At 37.3% G+C, this 19,030-nt stretch overlaps 1 protein-coding gene across 1 annotated transcript in view; it reads right to left on the bottom strand.

Moving 5' to 3' along the window:
- Dcbld1 (discoidin, CUB and LCCL domain containing 1) overlaps positions 1–19,030 on the bottom strand; it is a 36,862-nt gene that overhangs the window by 2,700 nt on the left and 15,132 nt on the right. The window contains exons 4-9 of the mRNA XM_015500649.1: positions 16,789–16,861; positions 9,660–9,793; positions 3,793–3,833; positions 2,988–3,095; positions 1,977–2,064; positions 952–1,001 (exon numbers count right to left, since the gene is read on the bottom strand). Coding sequence (XP_015356135.1) covers positions 952–1,001; positions 1,977–2,064; positions 2,988–3,095; positions 3,793–3,833; positions 9,660–9,793; positions 16,789–16,861 — 494 coding nt within the window. The remainder of the gene's footprint in view (positions 1–951; positions 1,002–1,976; positions 2,065–2,987; positions 3,096–3,792; positions 3,834–9,659; positions 9,794–16,788; positions 16,862–19,030) is intronic.

Here is a 19,030-nt window from a genome sequence, read left to right as displayed (position 1 = left end):
AAAAAAAAAAAAAAAAAAAAAAAAAAAAAAAGCTTATGAATGATAGGGATAATATTGAACATATAAGTGGCCATGAAAATTCTGAATTAAAATACAGAGGCAAGCAAGTCCCGCATGATGGTGCATGCTTGTAAAATCTCAGCTACTCGGGAGGCTAAAGTAGGAGGTTTGTAAGTTCCAGACCTGCCTGGGAAACTTAGCAAGACCCTGTCTCAAAACATATACAGAAAGAGACTACACACAATAAAATTTCTACTTTGCAGAAATTTAATTACCCTATTAATTTAAAGGTTACTAGAGCTTAATAAAAAAAAAAATAGTTTCCTCCCATCCATAGTTTTGTTTTCCAAAAAAAAAGGACCCCAATCAACACGAAACAAAAATATTAAATGGAAAATTCCAGAAAAAAATTACGAGTTTTAAATTCTATGCTGTTCTGAGAAGCATGATGAAATCTTGCACTGTTCCTGCCGAGGCTATGATTCATCACTTGTGTAGAATATCCACTGTGTATATGCTACCCACTACCTTCCCTTTAGCCACTTAATAGCAGTCACAGTGATCAGATTGACTGTTGCAGTATCACAATGCTTGTGTGGACCTTATTTACTTAATAATGGCTCCCAAATGCAAACACTGTGATACTAGCAATTTTATTTCTGTATTTTATTATAGTTGTTCTTTTTTATTGTTAGTTATTATTATCGATTTCTTACTAACCTAATGTATAAATTAAATTTTATTATAGGTATGCATATGTAGAGAAAAACATAGTATGTATAAAGCTCAGCACTATCCATAATTTCTGGCATTCACTGAGAGTCCCCCACAGATAAAGGGGGACTGTGGTATAATTATGAGCCACTGGGCTCCTTATGTTTTCAATCAGCAAATCCTGTTACTTCCTCAAAGACAGAATAAAATTGCAGATGAAGAACAGATTTAACCAACCTGTTTTCTGGGCCTCAGCTGATATATATGGATTTCCTTTCTTCTTCCTCCTGTCAAGACAAAAAATCCCATTTAATAATTAAAAGCAAATATATCTACCTCTGTCTCCTTGCATAACATAAGGTTCATAATAGTAGTTACCTCATAGAGCTGATGTGAGGATTAAATGAGAGAGCAGCTGCCATGTGCTCACAAAGTCATATGAAAACAGGGTTATATATAAATTTATCTCACTTATAATAATGGTCACAATATTTTCACTAAAGGATGTGTACTATTTTTTTGTATATCAGAAAGTAATGCCTTATTATTTCTATTTTCACATTAGCTCATACAGTCAATAAATCCTGAAGAAATTCCTCATGACCATGTGCTCTCACTTCATCTCTGTTTTCTACACTAAAGTACAAAATTGTCGGTGTCTTTAAAAGAATTTAACTCAAACATGTTAAGCTAAGAGTCACAAATATCTTCCTGAAGCTTAGAATTCTATGCCCTTGCTCATGTTAGTAAAATTCTTCATTCTGTTTGCACTATTATATACATTGATACATTCTGAAGCTGTTTAAAAGGTAGAAAGAAGACTTCAGAATGATTTTCATTTAAAAAATCTAACTCCTGAAATATGTTATAATAAATATGGAATAAGCTCCTTTATTTTATACATGAGAAAATTGGGGCTTGGAGAGACTGGGATGGGATCATAACATGGGCCTTCTTATTTCCATTTAATAAATCTTCCTACTGTACAAGTGGGAGAGAGGACACCTCAAAAGGAATGTGTCAGTGCCCAGCCTCTCCTCAACAGTGCTCACTGGTTAAGCCTTTATCAAAGGACAATACTGCCTTTCATAAGACATCAGAATTTTTACTTCTATCTAACTTGTTTTTAAAATACAGATTATTATTTTATCTTGAAAGCAGTCATGCTGCTTTCTACATATGAATATCCAAAAAGTAAACATTTTGGGTTTATAATTGCTTACATAATTAGAGGAGAAATCTAAAAATGTAAAGTCACATACTTTCTAAGGGCGGCAAAGACCCCCATTCCAGCCAGCAGAAGGGCAACAAGTAGCACCAATGGAATCACCACAGTTGTAATGTTTATTCCTAGAGAAGGGGAAAGCCACCATGTTACAACATAAAGGACCAGTAAGGGGAATAGTTAACTAAATAATGGTATATCCATTGAAAAAATACCATAAAGATATTAATAATTGTTTTTTAACTATGTAATAACATTAGAAGAGTCTCATGATATGTCAAATGAAAATATATGCAACAAAACAGAATGTATGACATGCTACTATTTTGTAGTAAAAAATATAAATACAGTTGACTTAATACAATGGAATATGGTAATTATCTATAGATGCTGATTTATGGTTCACCTTTAGCTTCTTATTTATATTTTTCTAATCATTCCAAATTTTCTAATGTTGATATACAAATTATATTCTGGGGAAAATAAAGCACTTTCAATGTACATTACTTGAATATACAATTACATGTTCAAAATTCAAAAAGTATGAGAAGGTATGGGGAACAAAATGACTTCTCTCTCCCTCTCTGTTCCTCTTCTATTAGAATCCAAATTGTGTTTTTTGACATTCTTCTAAAGATATGGGAATGAATACATGTATTCATTCTTTATTCCCCCTTTTATACAAATGACCATATAGATTGTTCCATAACTTATGTAAGTTGCCAGTGTATCTCAGACAACTTTCCATATTACTAACACATTCTTTTTTATGGCTGCAGAGTATTCCATTATACAGATTTGCTAGTATAGTTTTCCATAAAATATGACCTGACTGTTTAAAGGACAAACAAGTTTTTCTACTCCCAAGATTACATCAAATAGTTGTAAACAGAGAGATATCATTTTGCATATGTGCAAATACCACTGGACTATCTTCTCCACCATTTATATGATAGAAAAATAAATTCTGTTAAAACTATTATGCTAAATCTTGTGGGGTACCAGTTACAACACTCTTTATGAAACCATGAAACCGTAGCTTCTCTACCTGTGGGCATGTCTTCTGAGGGGATGGGCTTTGTGATTGTCTTGTCATCTCTCTCGGTTGAAACATCAGTGTTTGAAATTGTTTTGTGCCACACCAGTGAGTCATTCTCTGGGAAAGAAGGGTGTTGGAGAAACCACATGAGTAACAATGATGTGTGAAGGGGATGACAAGAATCTAACTCACTGACTCGTCATGAGTCCTACCACCATAGATTTTGTTTTCTAACCTAAGTTGACCCTGATTTCAACACACTGTAGTGTCATAGGACCTTAACTCTTCTTGGACAGGTAGCAGACAATGTGGGATGTAGCAAATAAAGGCCAGATTCCTCTTTTGGGGCAAAGACACATTCATATTGTTTTCCTTAAAATAATTTTTTTTTATGCTGAGGGAGAATATTTATGTGGATTATATTTCATGATGGGTGAACTAAAAAGTTTATTTTATATACTCATGTTCAATCACCTTATTCAAGATAAGCCAGATTTAAATATAATCTTTAAAAGCTTCTCTTCTTAAAACTGAACATAAAGGAATTATCTGAATAAAATCAATGTCATTCTGTTTTTCCTTCTTTCTGACAGAAGTTTGAGAGATGTTAGCTCGTGAAGAAAAACCTTTTTCTACTTAATGCTAAGGGGACTTACTGTCTTGCATATTTTTAAGTCACAGAAAATTTGGTGCTATGTGACCTGTGGAAAAAAGAAAATGCTTTAAACTATATGATCTTGTGGGGTTTGTAGGAATAAACTATCACTGGAGAAATTTTAAATGATCAAATTCTTAAGGAAACCATGATCCTTACCAGTGGAGGTAAACAGAAATCGCTTTTCTGACAGGGAACCACTGAAAGAATAAAGACAGATATGAGGAGTGAGAGGCTTCATAGATCTGAGTGACCCATACAGGGCCTAGTCCCAGGGCTCACAGAGCCTTCCCACAGATGCTGCCTCGGTAATCTCTGCGACACCCTGTGGGGCCCACTGCTGTTATCTTCATCATCGTATTTTATGGATCAGGAAACTCAGGCCTATGGAGCTGAGACACTTTCAAAAATTCATGCAGGTGACGAAGACCAGGATTCTGAGACATTGCTTTTGAGTCAAAATCCTGTACTGTTTCCCTCATGCCACATTAACAAATGGCCTTCCTAATAGAGAAGGAATGTACAGAAATATAGTCTCAAAAACAATCATAAATCCCAATTAATACACGGTGACAGAGACAGAAAGGACTACTCCCCTGAAATCTCCCTTCACTTCAGCAATCACCTTAAAAGCCTCATACTCATTGTCAACAATCAAGGACCATGGAAAGAAATGAAGAAGCCCAGTCATTTTTATAAGAACGAGCAGGGCATGTACAGCCGCCCTTTCTACAGACTGCTCTACTGTTTCCCTAAGGAGCACTGCTCTGGGGACTGATGGCCTCAGCCCTATCTCCCTTTCCACAACCACACTTCTACCTACTCTGGCAACCAGCACCAAGCCACGAACTATGTCCTGCTTCTGCACAAAAAGGCAGAAAAGCTAGAGAGAACTCATGACATCTGAGTGACTTGGCTGGAGCACTCCTGCTACCAGACACTCTTCCTGCCCTCCTGACACCCATCCTCTGGCCTTTTGGCCCCTGTAGCTCTCCAGCTTATATTACCCGTATAGGAGAGCTTACCAAATCAGCCTAGTTCTATGGTTGTCTCCTTCAGTGAAGAGATGCTAAAGCCCAAGACCATCTCTACCTTAAAACAAACAAACAAAAATCCTCAGCAAGTCAGTGATGTGAAAACTACATAGAATGAATAGAAATTCTGGAATCCTCAGTGTTACTCTCTTGTGTAGTACTTACTATACTAGATACTGGCAATAAACCTAAAAAGTAATACACCGTGGCTGCGTTCAATTATTTCACATTCTGAGAATATTTCTTACAATTCTGCTTAATTCTGAATTATATACTGTATGGGAATAATGGAGGAAGGGAGGGAGGGAGGGAGAGAGAGAGAGAGAGAAGGGAGGGAGAGAAGGGAGGGGAGGGGAGGGAAGGGAAGGGGAGGAGAGACAAGAACGAAAACATAAAACCCATAAAGAATCCAAAATAATCTGTTTAAGAATGTAAGGACCAAAGTAAGGACCTTCCCATCAAAGGCTCTCTTGAGAAGTGTCAGGTAACAAGGCTCTGTAATAGATTTTCTCCTTCACATTCTTCGTCTACTCTTAAGAACAGCCTCCACAAATCCTGGACTTCCACATAAAGGTTCTATTATAATCTCTGCACTGAATATAATGCAGGTGCCAATCATCTCTCCTGTGAGAAAACTTAGACCATATGGGCCATGAGACCTGCCTACATTCAGCATTAACGACGATGCTGGGACCAAGACCTAGCTCTCATCACACTTAAAAGAAGGTGCACATTGTTGCAAATAAATTTAAAATTTTTGAGAATCCCTTTTCTCTGATTTTCCCATTTTCTCTAATGTTCCTGTACTGAGTCTTACACTTGAAATTTGGCCCAGGTAAGCCTGAACATACTGCTGTGACCATGAAAGCCTATGTTCTCTCCCACTGCAATGAAAGAGTAAAATGTTTATTTTTACTTCTTGATGACCAGAGAGAATGCATGTGGATAGAGGGATAACTTTGGCATGAGAGAAGAAGACAGCAGGCAAGGCTCTGCTCCTAACAGGTCTGTCAAGCTTTCTTCCTGTTTCAGCTGTAATATCTTTTTCTCTTTTGTTCTACTGAAGTAGCCAAAAGTGACTACCTAGAGAATGCTATAGGTAACTAAGCCTTCTTTCTCTTTGAAAAAAGAAAACAGCCCTGGGGAGTGGGAGGCGGTTCAGAGGTTCTGGCACTCTGGGGTGAATGAATTCAGATTATAGGAATGAGGAGACTCCCAGAGGCTACAAGAAGCAAGCAAGAATAATCTGATGTAAACACAAAGAAAGCCTTTCCCTGCGGATGGCCAGAGCCCTCATCCTCTGTATGAGGTCAGTCCCTCTTCCTGATTCCATTCTGGTCTCCTCGGATCAAGGAAATGGCCTGACCCGGGGATGAATCCCAGAACCCTGGATATTTACTTAAGGGACTCCTTCTTCCTCAGCTGCAGTGCTTCCTTCTCTGTTTTTTCCTGAACACCAAACAATCATGTGTGGGAACAGAAGTTCAATGACCGCATTTACAGTGGCTTCCCAACAGCAAAACAACACGGATAAAAACAACTGTTCCCTGAAGATTTGGGAGTCCAAGTGAGTGGAAGTGACTGTATTAACATACAGTTTACTCGTGACTCAGAGCAAAAGTCACAGAACTAGAAGGAAGAAGAGACCTTGATATAATTCTGGGCTATGAAATCCCACCAAAATAAAAATCAGACAATTATTTTAAATAACTATGTGCAATATAGAGCAAACCTTTTTCCAGTTCTTTAATGGTTTAAATTTATGTGGTGTTTTTTTTTGGGGGGGGGGGCATGGACATTTAATTTCAAATTACATAAAAGTTATCTACATGTTAAGTCCAATTGATACAGAAATCATAGAAAGAGTGAAGGCTAGTTTTTTATCTAATAATTTTTTTTGTGGGGGTCAGGGACCAGGGATTGAACTCAGGGGTACTTGACACTTAGCCACATCCTCAGCCCTATTTTATATTTTATTTAGAGACAGGGTCTCACTGAGTTGCTTAGCATTTTGCTTTTTGCTGAGGCTGGCTTTGAATTTGCTATCCTCTTGTCTCAGCCTCCCAAGCCAGTGGGATTATAGGCATGCGCCACCACACCTAGCTCCAATAATTTTAATAACTTTTCTTCAAACATAAAATAAAATCCAAGCAGTATGAGTTAACCTTTACCTTTTTTTTTTTTTTAAACAAAAGAAGCATCTGATTGTATACAAACATAGGCAAGAGATTTGAATCCAAACACCAAGTCTTCATTCCTATTTGGAGACAGCAGTACCCAACAGATCTACCCTGGGGCCTCATATCTTCCTGCAATAGCATACTAGTGTCAATAGAAGAAACCATCAAAAGACTAAAAAGAGAGAAATTCTCAAAAGTCATGATCAAGTGGACGAAAAGACTCACAGTGCATAAGCAATCACTTTTACTATAAATCAAGGTCTAAATGTTAATGTTCCAAAAGTTTGGAAACTCACTTAAGTTTTTACATATGTGAAAAAAAAATGTGGGGCTGGGGATGTGGCTCAAGCGGTAGCGCGCTCGCCTGGCATGCGTGCGGCCCGGGTTCGATCCTCAGCACCACATACCAACAAAGATGTTGTGTCTGCCGAAAACTAATAAATAAATATTAAAAAAATTTAAAAAAAAAAGAAAAAAAAATGTGTGTGTGTGTGTGTGTGTGATTTTATTTATTTGAATGAAGATTTTAATTTTCTAAAGGCATCCTGTTACTAAGCTGTTATATCTTCAACTTTGGCACAAATTTAAAGACTAATTTATCTCTGATTGTTCAGATAGTATGGAAAGAAGACTTTGTGGCCTTTCATAACTAGAAATCCTATCCAGAAGAGGAAAGTAAATAGAAAGTTGTATAGGTAGAAAACACCCCCATGGAGGGGGCGGGGTAACTCTGCATGTCCAATGTGTAACACATTCCCTGTCCTTAAGGTATGACAACCTTTGTGGATTACACCAGTAGAGCTGGTGAATGAGTTAGATTGGATCACACTTGCAGGTTATGCCCACTCCTAAACCAGACTGGGAGTTGCCAGAGTTCTGCTATTTCTCCTTGGTCACCCATCAGCCTCCTGCTGGCCAGGAGCATGAGGACAACACAAATCCCCTCTGGCGTCCCTACTCAGACCTTGACTCTATCAGGGTATTCTTCCTAGGCCTTGTTCCTGCCTCACATCAAACCCAAGGCTCACCCCCTTCATGATAGTGACCTAATCAACTTCCAAACCCCTCTCCTATAAGCCTGGGCCAACATCCCATCTTGAAATCGGTTTTAGTCCCAAAATTTACTTGTGACTTCATTATGTCTCTTTTTGGAATTTAGAATACATTTTAGTATAAAAACATTTATCACCTATGGTCAGGATCACTATTAGACTCATGACATTGCTATGTTGTAATACATTAAAAAAAAAAAAGTAGACAAGAGGAAAATTGTGTAATATTCTCGCCATATTCAATGCTGACTTACTTGGGAACCTAGTTACCACCCATAAGGTGATTTTTACCCGAGGGGCCAGACAGTGAGGTTGGAGATCTTTACACCGCCTGGTGACTGGCAGGAAGACAAGGTTCCTGTAAGCAGCATCTGCCATAGACATGCTGGGACTCACTAAGTTGCTGGCTTTAAGGAAGAGCAGCCACAGGCACACTTAGTCATGTCTGGACGCAACTGATAAGGGCCATCATCTAGAGACAGACAGAATAATGCTGGAGCGTAATAACAATGAGCACCAACTTGGAACTGTATATAAACCTCCTGTCCTGAGACATCAGAGAGATTTGCTTCAAGGACTTGGGTGAAACTGGCTGCCTTGCTCCCTGGACTGACTTCACCATTCCCTGATGTCCAATTGTCAGCTGGAGAGAACTAGCTGGCAATGACATTTAATCTTCGGCTAGTGGCATCGGAGGTAGTTTGGGGCTTGTGGTTGCCCTGGGATTTTATGTTGTGTTTGCTGTGTTTAATTACTGTCAATTGAGTTAACTGCTTTTGACAATTAGTGTGATCATATATACGCTTGCATTCAAAGACAATCCGCCTCCAAGTAATTATTAAAGCACTGCTCACGACACTGACTTATTTTTTCCCACTTTTGGATCCCCAAATGCCTATACTCTCTGTCTTGTGCCTTATCACTGGGACTAAAACTATGTAGAAACCTGTCCAAAAAGACAGAGGTGAAGTACAAAAAGACATTTCCAGGAGCACATGGAGAGTGAGGAAATGAAAGAGAAATCTGGGGGCTCCCTCACTAGTTATCGGTCCTAGAAGAACCTCCTTCTCCACCATTCCAAGCTGCCTATTTGCATATGCAGACATCTGCAGCACAAAGCAAGCCTACAGTTGGTTCCACACAGCTCTTGTGTTCTATGTCTGGACTCCCAGGAAATCTGAAAGTATGGAGCACGTAGGTTAAAATGTTTAAAGCAACTGACATACTGTTTCCTTATGAAGTAAAAGGAGAAGATAACACCAAGTCAAGATCCTAACAACATTAACAAAAGTCATTTTTTTTAACTTCCTTTTCTTCACTACTACTCATCATTAAGAGACTATCTCTAGGAAACTTCTGGGAATCTCAGTGGTTCTATAAGGGTTTATTTCAGTTTCCTGTCCCCTTCAGTATCTTAAGTAAAATCATAGATAGCTAGTAATTTACTGAAACTATAAAATCAAAAAAAGAATAAGCCTTTATTCTCTCCCACTAAAGCACCTGAGAGTAGAAATACTCCTCTACTACGAGGCTTCAGATGTGGGCCATTTTAATTTACATGTCAGCCTAACGAGTGGGCTTTTTTATTACTACATTTATCTTCCACACAGAGACTGTAAATGCTGCTTAAGCACTCACACTTATTTATCCCAGCTGGCAAATGCTTGGTATCACATCCCTGCTGCCCTTTCAAAGCTGTGAGCTGATTAATTATGGCCTCAGTACTAGTTTCCTCTTAGAACAAAAAGTAAAGTACTTACATCCTTGAGAGCACACCATTGGCCAGGATGCCTTCATAGCGGCTTATCCCTTTGCGCAGAAGCACACTGATCCGGCCACCCAGTTCATCTGCAATTATTCCTGCGTGGATAGCAGCTTTACACAATAAAGAGGTCTGAAACACAGCAGAATATTGTTCAGAGCTTACGGAAGAACACACTTAAGATTTGATTGGAGCTTTCCATTTTTATTATGTGGTAATTTACAATAATGCCCTTCCCTCCACAAAGAATAATGCATTCTGGTGGCCATGGCTTTATGCAGTCAATTCCCACAAGCACTCTGAACTGGCTCCTGGAGCTTGTTTTGTTCTGGGGCAAATTGTGTGGATCTGCCAACCTACACATGTGAAGAAAGTCACCTTTGGTCTCTAAAGCTCCAGTTGATCTGCCACATGAGCAATTCCAATGCTAAGGGAGATAAGGAATGATCTACCCAAACACTAGCAAACTTGCAAACTCATCTGCAAATAAAATGGTGGTTATTTCAAGCTACTAAGTTTTGAGGTGACTTGCTATGCATAAAAAGATAAAGAAGTCGGGCGCACGAGTAATCCCAAGAGCTCAGGAGGCTAAGAAAGAAGGATCACAAGTTCAAAGCCAACCTCAGCAAGAGCAAGGTGCTAATAAACAACTCAGCGAGACCCTGTCTCTAAACAAACTACAAAATAGGGCTGGAGATGTGGCTCAGTGGTCCAGTGCCCGAGTTCAATCCCCAGTACCAATAAAAATAAAAATTAAAAAAAGATAATGGACCTGATTTAGACCTGGTTTGCCAGAAACACATACTAGGTGTTGAGAAGGTGAACTCTCCATACCAGAGTCTCATTTATTAATTTAGAGATTCAGCAAGGCTTCAAAACCATAATGGTAGCAACAGCCAAAGAACACAAAATGGAACAGAAAATTCAATGTGGGTCTTGGAGAAATGATGAAAACATCACAGTCCACAGCCTTATCTGATTTTCTGAATGCCTTCAGAGAAAGTCAGCCAGCAGGTGCCTGCCCAGCCCTGCCTTCGGCAGGCTGCAGGATGTTCTGGCAAACTGAAGCAGGAACAACTCACTGGCTCTGGTTGATACACAGTGATGGGATTTGGAATTGGGTCTTTTGGAAAATGGGTCTTCAGCCTGACTAGAACTTTCCTGTGGGGCGCCCAGGTTCTGAACACAGACCTATGTGGGAAAGTAACATGGCAGACAGGCCCAGGATTGAAGAGCTGAGACAATCATTTTCTAAATAAACTTCAGCTATGTTCCACTTTCCCCTGATAGCTAATGCCCAAAGAGAGAATAGCAGCTCATGAAATTATGAATATCAATAACTGACCTTAGGAGTTACTCTGTGGTAAGGAGTGCTATTTACCTTCCTTGTAATAGAAAATTTCCCTTAAATCTAAGGAATTTAAGTTACATATTAGCAGGACCAATGAGACAAGTCACATTTTGTAAGTATAAAAAATAAATAAATTTGAGAACTTTTGTAGTCTTCAATTTAGACACTTCATATTTTCTAAACTAGACTAGATTTGCATAGAAAGTCAGTTTTGCACTAACTGCTATCATAGCCAAAGAGAGGGAAGACTTCATGACAGAAAAGAAAACGAGAATGCTGAGACCCAGAGGCAGATGTTTCCTGACTGGGGGGGTGGGGTAGGGCAGATTTCATTTTTGTTTTTCTGAATTTGCTTTCATTTAAAAGAAAATATCCTATCACTGGCTTAGATTCTTAGAGTATAAAATGCAGAAGCCAGTTGTAAAAAATAAATAAATAAATAAAATAAAGTGCTGAATTTAAATTTAGCAATTAAGTTTGTCATCTGGTTCTGACTCTAACCCCACTAGATAAACTGAGTCATTTCTATGCTCTTGACCCGGCTTCCCAACTCATCTGGGCTATGAAAAGGACTAGATCTTATCTAGTGTCTATTCTGAGGTCCTGTCACCCTGTGATTCTTAAGAGTACCCAGTGTACTTTTTGTAAGGTCCATATATGTCTGCTTCTCTAAAGAATGAAAAGCAAATCAGACCACCAGTCTGTTGAGCAGCTATTTCGACCATCCTTAGGATCATGTTTTCCTCAGAATTCTGCCTCAGGATGGGTGGGTCTTTATCCCAAGAACCCTGCCCTATGCAGAGTTCTCACTGGTTACAAGAGTGCAGATTCCCACGTCAACAAGCAGCAGAACCTCCCATCATCTTTGTCCAACAGATATTCTCATTTCCTACAATACCCACTACTGAAGAAATCCAAAGGCTTATGCCCTTCGTATGGAATTTATCTAATTGCAACTTTTATTTTTCCCCTGATATTTAATGTAGGCCATAGGATAAATCTCCAAGAGAAGAGCCACCAGATCTGCCTGTCATATCACTGTAAAATTACCAGCCTTTTCCATGATTATTTCCTTTAAAAAATAGTTCACCGGGCTGGAAACATATAGTTCAATGGTAGGGTGCTTGTCTAGCATGTGTGAAGCACTAGTTTGATACCCAGTACTGCCAAAAAAAAAAAAAAAATCATTCCCTTGCCCATCCAACTTAAACAAAATTGATTGATGTCTATTTTAGTGTAGCTTTTTGGCATCAATTTTAAAAATTCACCTTCATTGAATCTGATTTCTTAAAAAAATTCCCTTTTGAGTAGAGATATAATTTACACTGTGATTATCTAGCTACATTTGGAGTCTTAACTCTCACTCAAATGTAAATATAGGAGAGCTATATCATTGGCCTGTGTTAATTATTGATTTACTTTAAACAATATTTATTAACCCAAATGAAGTAATTTAAGTATAATAATTCCTCAGAAATGGGAGGAGAACACCTACAGTTGAAGATAGACCACGTCATCTACATTAAACATTTTTGAAGCTCACTAAGCCACAAAAGATGGTCAAACAGATTAGCATGAGATAAGAGTAAAGCAATTGTCAAATCACACCATAATTGAAGCATTTTCTTAAGTCTTTCCTTAGGAAAATCCAACTTGTTTTAAAAAAGTATTGATAGGGCTGCATGCGGTGGCACATGCCTGTAATCCCAGGGACTTGGAAGGATGAGGCAGGAGGATACCAAGTTCAAAGCTAGCCTTAGCAACTTAGTGAAGCCCTGTCTCAAAATAAAAATTAAAATGAGCTGGACATGGCTCGGTGGTTAAACAACCCTGGATTTAATCCCAGGTACCAAAAAAAAAAAAAAGTATGGACAATGCATTAAAAAGAATTGAATATAAAAGTCAACATTTTAGACTGTGTTTAATAAGCATGAACCAAAAACAGTAAGTTGGAATGAAGAACAGACTTCAAAATGTTGGTGGAATGATGGTAAATTATAAATATATTCTAGGGCTGGGGATGTAGATGCCTGTTCTAGTATGTGTGAGGCCCTTGGTTGGATCTCCAGCACTGGGAGGGGGAGGTTAAAAAATATATATATACACACATACATAAACATAAATTTGTATACATAATAATTATAATAATATAAGCACACACATAATTATATCAATACCTTCATAATTATTATATCAATATTTTCTTTTCTTTTTGAGAGAGGGAGAGAGAGAATTTTTAATATTTATTTTTTAGTTTTCGGCGGACACAACATCATTATTTGTATGTGGTGCTGAGGATCTAACCTAGGCCGCACGCATGCCAGGCAAGCACGCTACCACTTAAGCCACATCCCCAGCCCATATCAATATTTTCTTTATGAAAGAAACACATTATTATAGAAATGTTGGAAAATATAAAAAACAATAAAATCATTATCACTCAGAGATAATCATTCACAATACACTGTATCTCCCTGAGTCCCTGAGACTTTCCATGAGTGTATACATGAGGCCTGGTTTCTTTTCTTTCCCACTTGAACTAGGAACACACTATATGGACTTTATTTTATATTACTTCTTGATTGTTTTTTGAGAGGGAGCATTACCAAGATGAACTAACTAAGCAATGTTTTCCACTTAAAAGCAGTAGGTACAATCAGCAGGCTTACAGGTGCCAAGAGAAAGACTGTTCTGGAGGCAGGTAAGCAGGTCTTAAAGAGAAACCCACACTGCTTGCCTTGCTGACATTGGAAGCAGACACCAATGCAGATGCCTGAATTCTAAGGAGATAGAATCCAGAAAAAGACCATTTAAAGTTGTCATTTCTTTCCTCCCGACAGATCATCCCCCATCTCCACACCATTGTATCCCTCTGCACCAAACTATGGCCAACAAATTTTTGCAATGTCTACATGAGTTTTTCCAGCCATCTTTATCCCATTTTGCATTGTTCAATTATTTATTACATGCACCTGAAATTGGTCTCCCTATAACTTTTATCCACTGATTCTAGTTTTGCCATTTGGATCCACATAGAATGAAACAATGTCTTTGCTATAACAGTTCTTTAAAACAACATATTCTCTCCTGAAATATAGCACCTGCTTCTTCAGTGGCTCCTCTAGTGTTTTGCTTTACAGATTCTGTCATCCTAACATAGGACATGCTTTGGTTTTGCAAAGACTCTTCCAAGAAAGACTTGTTACAACTGAACACATTTCCCAAGATTAAGATGCCATCTGGAGCAAACTCTAAGACAATGTCTATGATCCCTGCCTCCAGATACCCGCCTTGTAGAATAACCCTAGTCTGTGGCTGGAGTTGTGACATTCTTTTAATTCATAACATATGGCAAAGGAGGGGGATACCATCCCTGTGAAAGTATTACATAAGACTGTAATCTATTTTACTAGGAGACTCTTTTACTAGAAAATTTTCCTGTAGTGGCTTTGAGGAAGCAAATGGCCATGGTGGGAAGGCCCACATGATACCAGCTGAGGACAGCTTAGCCCCAGTCCATGAAGAAACTAAGGCAACAAATCCCAAGTAACCAAATGCTGCAAACACCATGTAAACTTTGAAAGCACATCTATGTCTAGCTGAGCCTGGGAAGACCGGAGCCCTGGCTGACACCTTGGGTGAACCCTTGTGAGATCCTAAAGTAGAAAGCCAGTGAAGCCACACCCAGATTCCTAACCCACAGAAAATGAGAGATAATAAATACATGTTGTTTTAAGCCTTAAATTTATGGTAATATTGTTATGCTACAATAAATATCTAATATTACCACAATATAGACATATACAAAAAAGATACTAGTCAACTTTTCTTTAAATTGATTAGCTTTCAAAATACAAATTTTCCCTTTAGATAAAAATCATTCTGAAAGCAAATGGTGCCAAATCAGTTAGTAAGTCAATGGGAAATCTATTTGCCAGCACTTGCAGATCAAGTACAAGATCCACCATGTAGGAAACCATTTACCTGTGTCACTGAAAAAGATAGCTGTCAAGAGGCAGCAAGATTAACACCCAGGAGAAGAAAAACCTATGCTCTTTCTCTTATTGTACATAATTCTTAATGCTTCTTATACAAAACAGTAAAACAGAAAATAAAATTTTCTATTGTTAGGGAAAAAAACCCTGTACTTCAACATTTTAATTCTTTGAGCTTATTTCCTGGGATCATTTGTGCCAAGTAAATCTTCAAACTTAAGAAGTATAAATCATTTTGAGATTAAAATAATTTACATGTCAACTGAATATCCTGTATCAAACTTATAATTAAAAGCAATACAGGGAAAAGGAAACAAAAAGCAACATAGTAAAATCTGCCACTATCAGAATCAGGATGTACTAAAAAGTAAAAAAAATATATATATATCAAAGTCAAGTTTTTATTCCTCTCTGCCAGAGATAAGTTGTCAATCTTTAAAATGTTTAAAAGATGGGCTGGGGATGTGGCTCAAACGGTAGCGCGCTCGTCTGGCATGCGTGCGGCCCGGGTTGGATCCTCAGCACCACATACCAACAAAGATGTTGTGTCCGCTGATAACTAAAAAATAAATATTAAAAAACTCTCTCTTTCTCTCTCTCTCTCTCTAAAAAATAAAATATGTAAAAGGGTATTTCCCCCTATGCTTGAAGAAATAGATCAATAACTTTAAGAATAGTACCAACACTATATAGATTTTTCAATTTCTAATCATTCAAACCAATTCCCCAAAGCCAAGCTGTAAACCTATTTTAAATTGTAATGTTAATTTTTAAAAGCTTAGATACCAGATTTCTAGCATAGAAATCTGTAAATAAAAATAAATGAAGGATTAGGTATCTGTAGATAGGATATATAGCTTAGAAAAATGATCTCCTGGGAATTTATTTTGCCTTGAAATAATGTATATAATCTAAATGGTTTCACTTGGCACAAAAACTGGGGGTGCAGGGAGGGAGGGAAAAGGGGAGTAATCTACAAGCAGAGGGCAGATGGCTTTACTGGGCTCAGATACAATTTCACTATTCTGTGATGTGAATATACATGTCATTTTCTCTATTATAGAAACCAATTGAAATATTAAAGAAATAAATAATAAGAAAAGGATACAAATCTACAACCTCTTTTAAAAAGTAAATGGATGCTAGTGTTTGGATCTGGAATGTCCTCCAAAGGACCATGTATTAAAGGTTTGATCTCCAGACCATGGCACTACTGGGATGTGGTATAAACTTTATAATGTGGGCTTAATGGGAAGAAGTTAAACTCCTGGGAGTGTGCCCCACAAAGGAAACTGTAGGACCCTTCCCATTCCCTTCTCTGCTTCTTAGCTGCTATTAGGTGAGCAGCTTGCTTACCACATACTCCCCCATGATGCACGCCCTCTCCATAAGCCCAAAAGCAACTGGGCCAATTGGTCATGGACTGAAACCTCCAAAACTGTGAGCTAAAAATAAACTTATCTTCTTTTTAAGTAGATTTATCTCAGATATTTGTTATAGTAATAGAAATCTGACTAACAAAACTCTTGGTGTTGAAAAGTTTTTGTTTTTCATTTCATTTATAATATGCATAATTGGAAATGCTAGAAATAGGAATTAATGCATGCATAGATAACCTTGGTTTTTATACTTATTGTTTTATTTAATTTAGTCTCAGAAAAGAGAGAACCATGCACCCATTTAGAGTTTTATATATTAATTCACTTTGAAATGAATTTAGACAAAGCAACCAACATTTCTTTTAATTCCTTCCCTCTCTGCCATTACCCTCAATTACTCACATCTCTATAGCCATCTACTATGTTCCCAGAAATGTCTCCTGCTATGTCTCTACAACCAGCTGGGCAGAATTTGCTGGAAAAAGAAAAATAATTTGTATTTATTAAATTATACTGAAACAGAAGAAATATTATACTATACTTAAATTTAAAAGTACTTTCTTTTATAGAATAGAAGGGGATACTTGCTTTAATGACAAATCACAAACCTGACTCATGAAAACAAGTTGATGTAAAATGTTAATCTAAAAGCAAGTTTTACCCAGTAATTATTTATTTTATATGAGGATTGACCATAAACTCTATACTAAACAATGCATTTTCCTAATGCATTTTGATTCTAAGATGTCTAAGAAGTATTTTTAAGGTAAAAGAAAATTTTCATCTATATAATGTAATCTCATTTTTATAACAAATGCTTAAAATGTATAATAATTTATTTATTTTAAAAATAGTTTATAGGGCTGAAGATATAGCTCAGTTGATAGAGTGCCTGCCTTGCATGCACAAGGCCCTGGGTTCAATCCCCAGAACCACACACAAAAAAATTTTTTTTTTTTAGTTGTCAATGGACTTTTATTTTATTTATTTACATATGGTGCTGAGAACCAACCCAGTGCCTCACACATGCTAGGCAAGTGCTCTACCACTGAGCCACCACTCCAGCCCCTGACAATTTATTTATTTAAATATTTTTAGTTGTAGATGGACACAATTCCTTTAATTTTATTTAGTTTATGTGATGCTGGGGAATTGAACCCCATGGCTCACACATGCTAGGCAAACACTCTATCACTGAGCCACAACCCCAGCCCCTGACAATTTATTTTTTATGAATAAAAATAAGGTAAAAAAGAATGCTCCTGAATTCTCTCTGAGAATAAAATTGTAAGGAATTTTCACTCTGTATGCTATATTTACCATAATATCTTCAATCTTTGTGCTGGCACTGATAGAAACAGAACGGAAGCTACATATGCAAATTTAAATATTTTAGTAGCCAAATTAAAAATGTAAAAGGCACAATTAATAATATATCCCAATTTGTTCATTTTTACATGTCATAAAAAACTATCAATGAAGATATTTTACTTTCTTTCTTCTTTTTCCTTTTTATTTTTTTAAACTTAGTTCTCAGTAACTGGGGTATATTTTACACCGTCAGCACATCTCCATTTGAACTTGCCCCCAGTTCAAGCATTTGATAGCTACAAGTCACCAGTGGTTACTGTAATGGGTAGTACTCATCTATGTATGTTTAAAATTAGGGTTTGGTTTACTGAACAGCCATCTTTCAAGAACCTTTCGAGAAGCACATTATGAAATATAGTGTGGCTGAGGGTCTTAGTGCTATGGACAGGGTGACCAGGCTATGTTTACCTCCTAGCTAGCTGTGTGACCCTAATACTGCATATACTCCCTCTTCATTCAGTTTTTTCACCTTTAGTTCCTTCAAGAATTAACATATCAGTAGGATATGAGAGAGAGTGATTTACATTTATGAAATTAAAAAAGGAAGCTAAGTCTTATGAGAACATTAATAGCTTTGAAGATGAATGACATGTGCCCTAGTTTCTATATATGCCAGTTAACAGTGTTTACTTGGTTTGTTTAAAAAGAGTGTGCCAGACCACATTCCAAAATAACAGCTGTTTTTATTGCATTTCCTTTCAGTTTTCCCTTGCTGTCTAAGCCAATTGTACTGTAATGACAACTAATTATCACAACTATCCAAATAAATGTTTCATAATTCTTTCCCAGTAACCTTTTGGAGTACTGGTATTAAAGCAGTAATCAAGGAATTAACAACCAAAAATAGTGGGAATCTTACTATAGGTTCACAATTTCTTAAGAGTCAGTTCTCTTCATGTCCACATTTAAAATGTTTTGGATATTAGGAAAGTTAAAAGGTGCTAATGATACATATAATGTGAGACCCCTGTAGAGTCAAAACAGTAATAGCTCTGTTTCAAACACATGAAGAGCAACTTTAAATAAAATATATAAAGACTAAATAACTTTATGTGAGTGAATCTAATCCAATTTTGCTGTCAAATGAATTTAAAGTCACATCAATCAGATTAATGTCACCAAATGAGTAGCAAAGGATTTCAAAGTTTTTCATATTTCAGAATTATGCATGAGGGATATGAACCCACTACAAAATGGCTGGCCTACAGCTTAGACCATCTGGCATCATATTGCCACCCTGTGGCCTTGAGTATTTTTCCTATCTCTAGGATAG

The sequence above is a fragment of the Marmota marmota genome, unplaced genomic scaffold (genome assembly GCF_001458135.2).
Source record: "Marmota marmota marmota unplaced genomic scaffold, marMar, whole genome shotgun sequence".
Taxonomy (NCBI): Eukaryota; Metazoa; Chordata; class Mammalia; order Rodentia; family Sciuridae; genus Marmota; species Marmota marmota.
The sequence above is the reverse complement of the archived record's forward strand: the minus strand, read 5'-3'. Positions and strand labels throughout refer to the sequence as shown.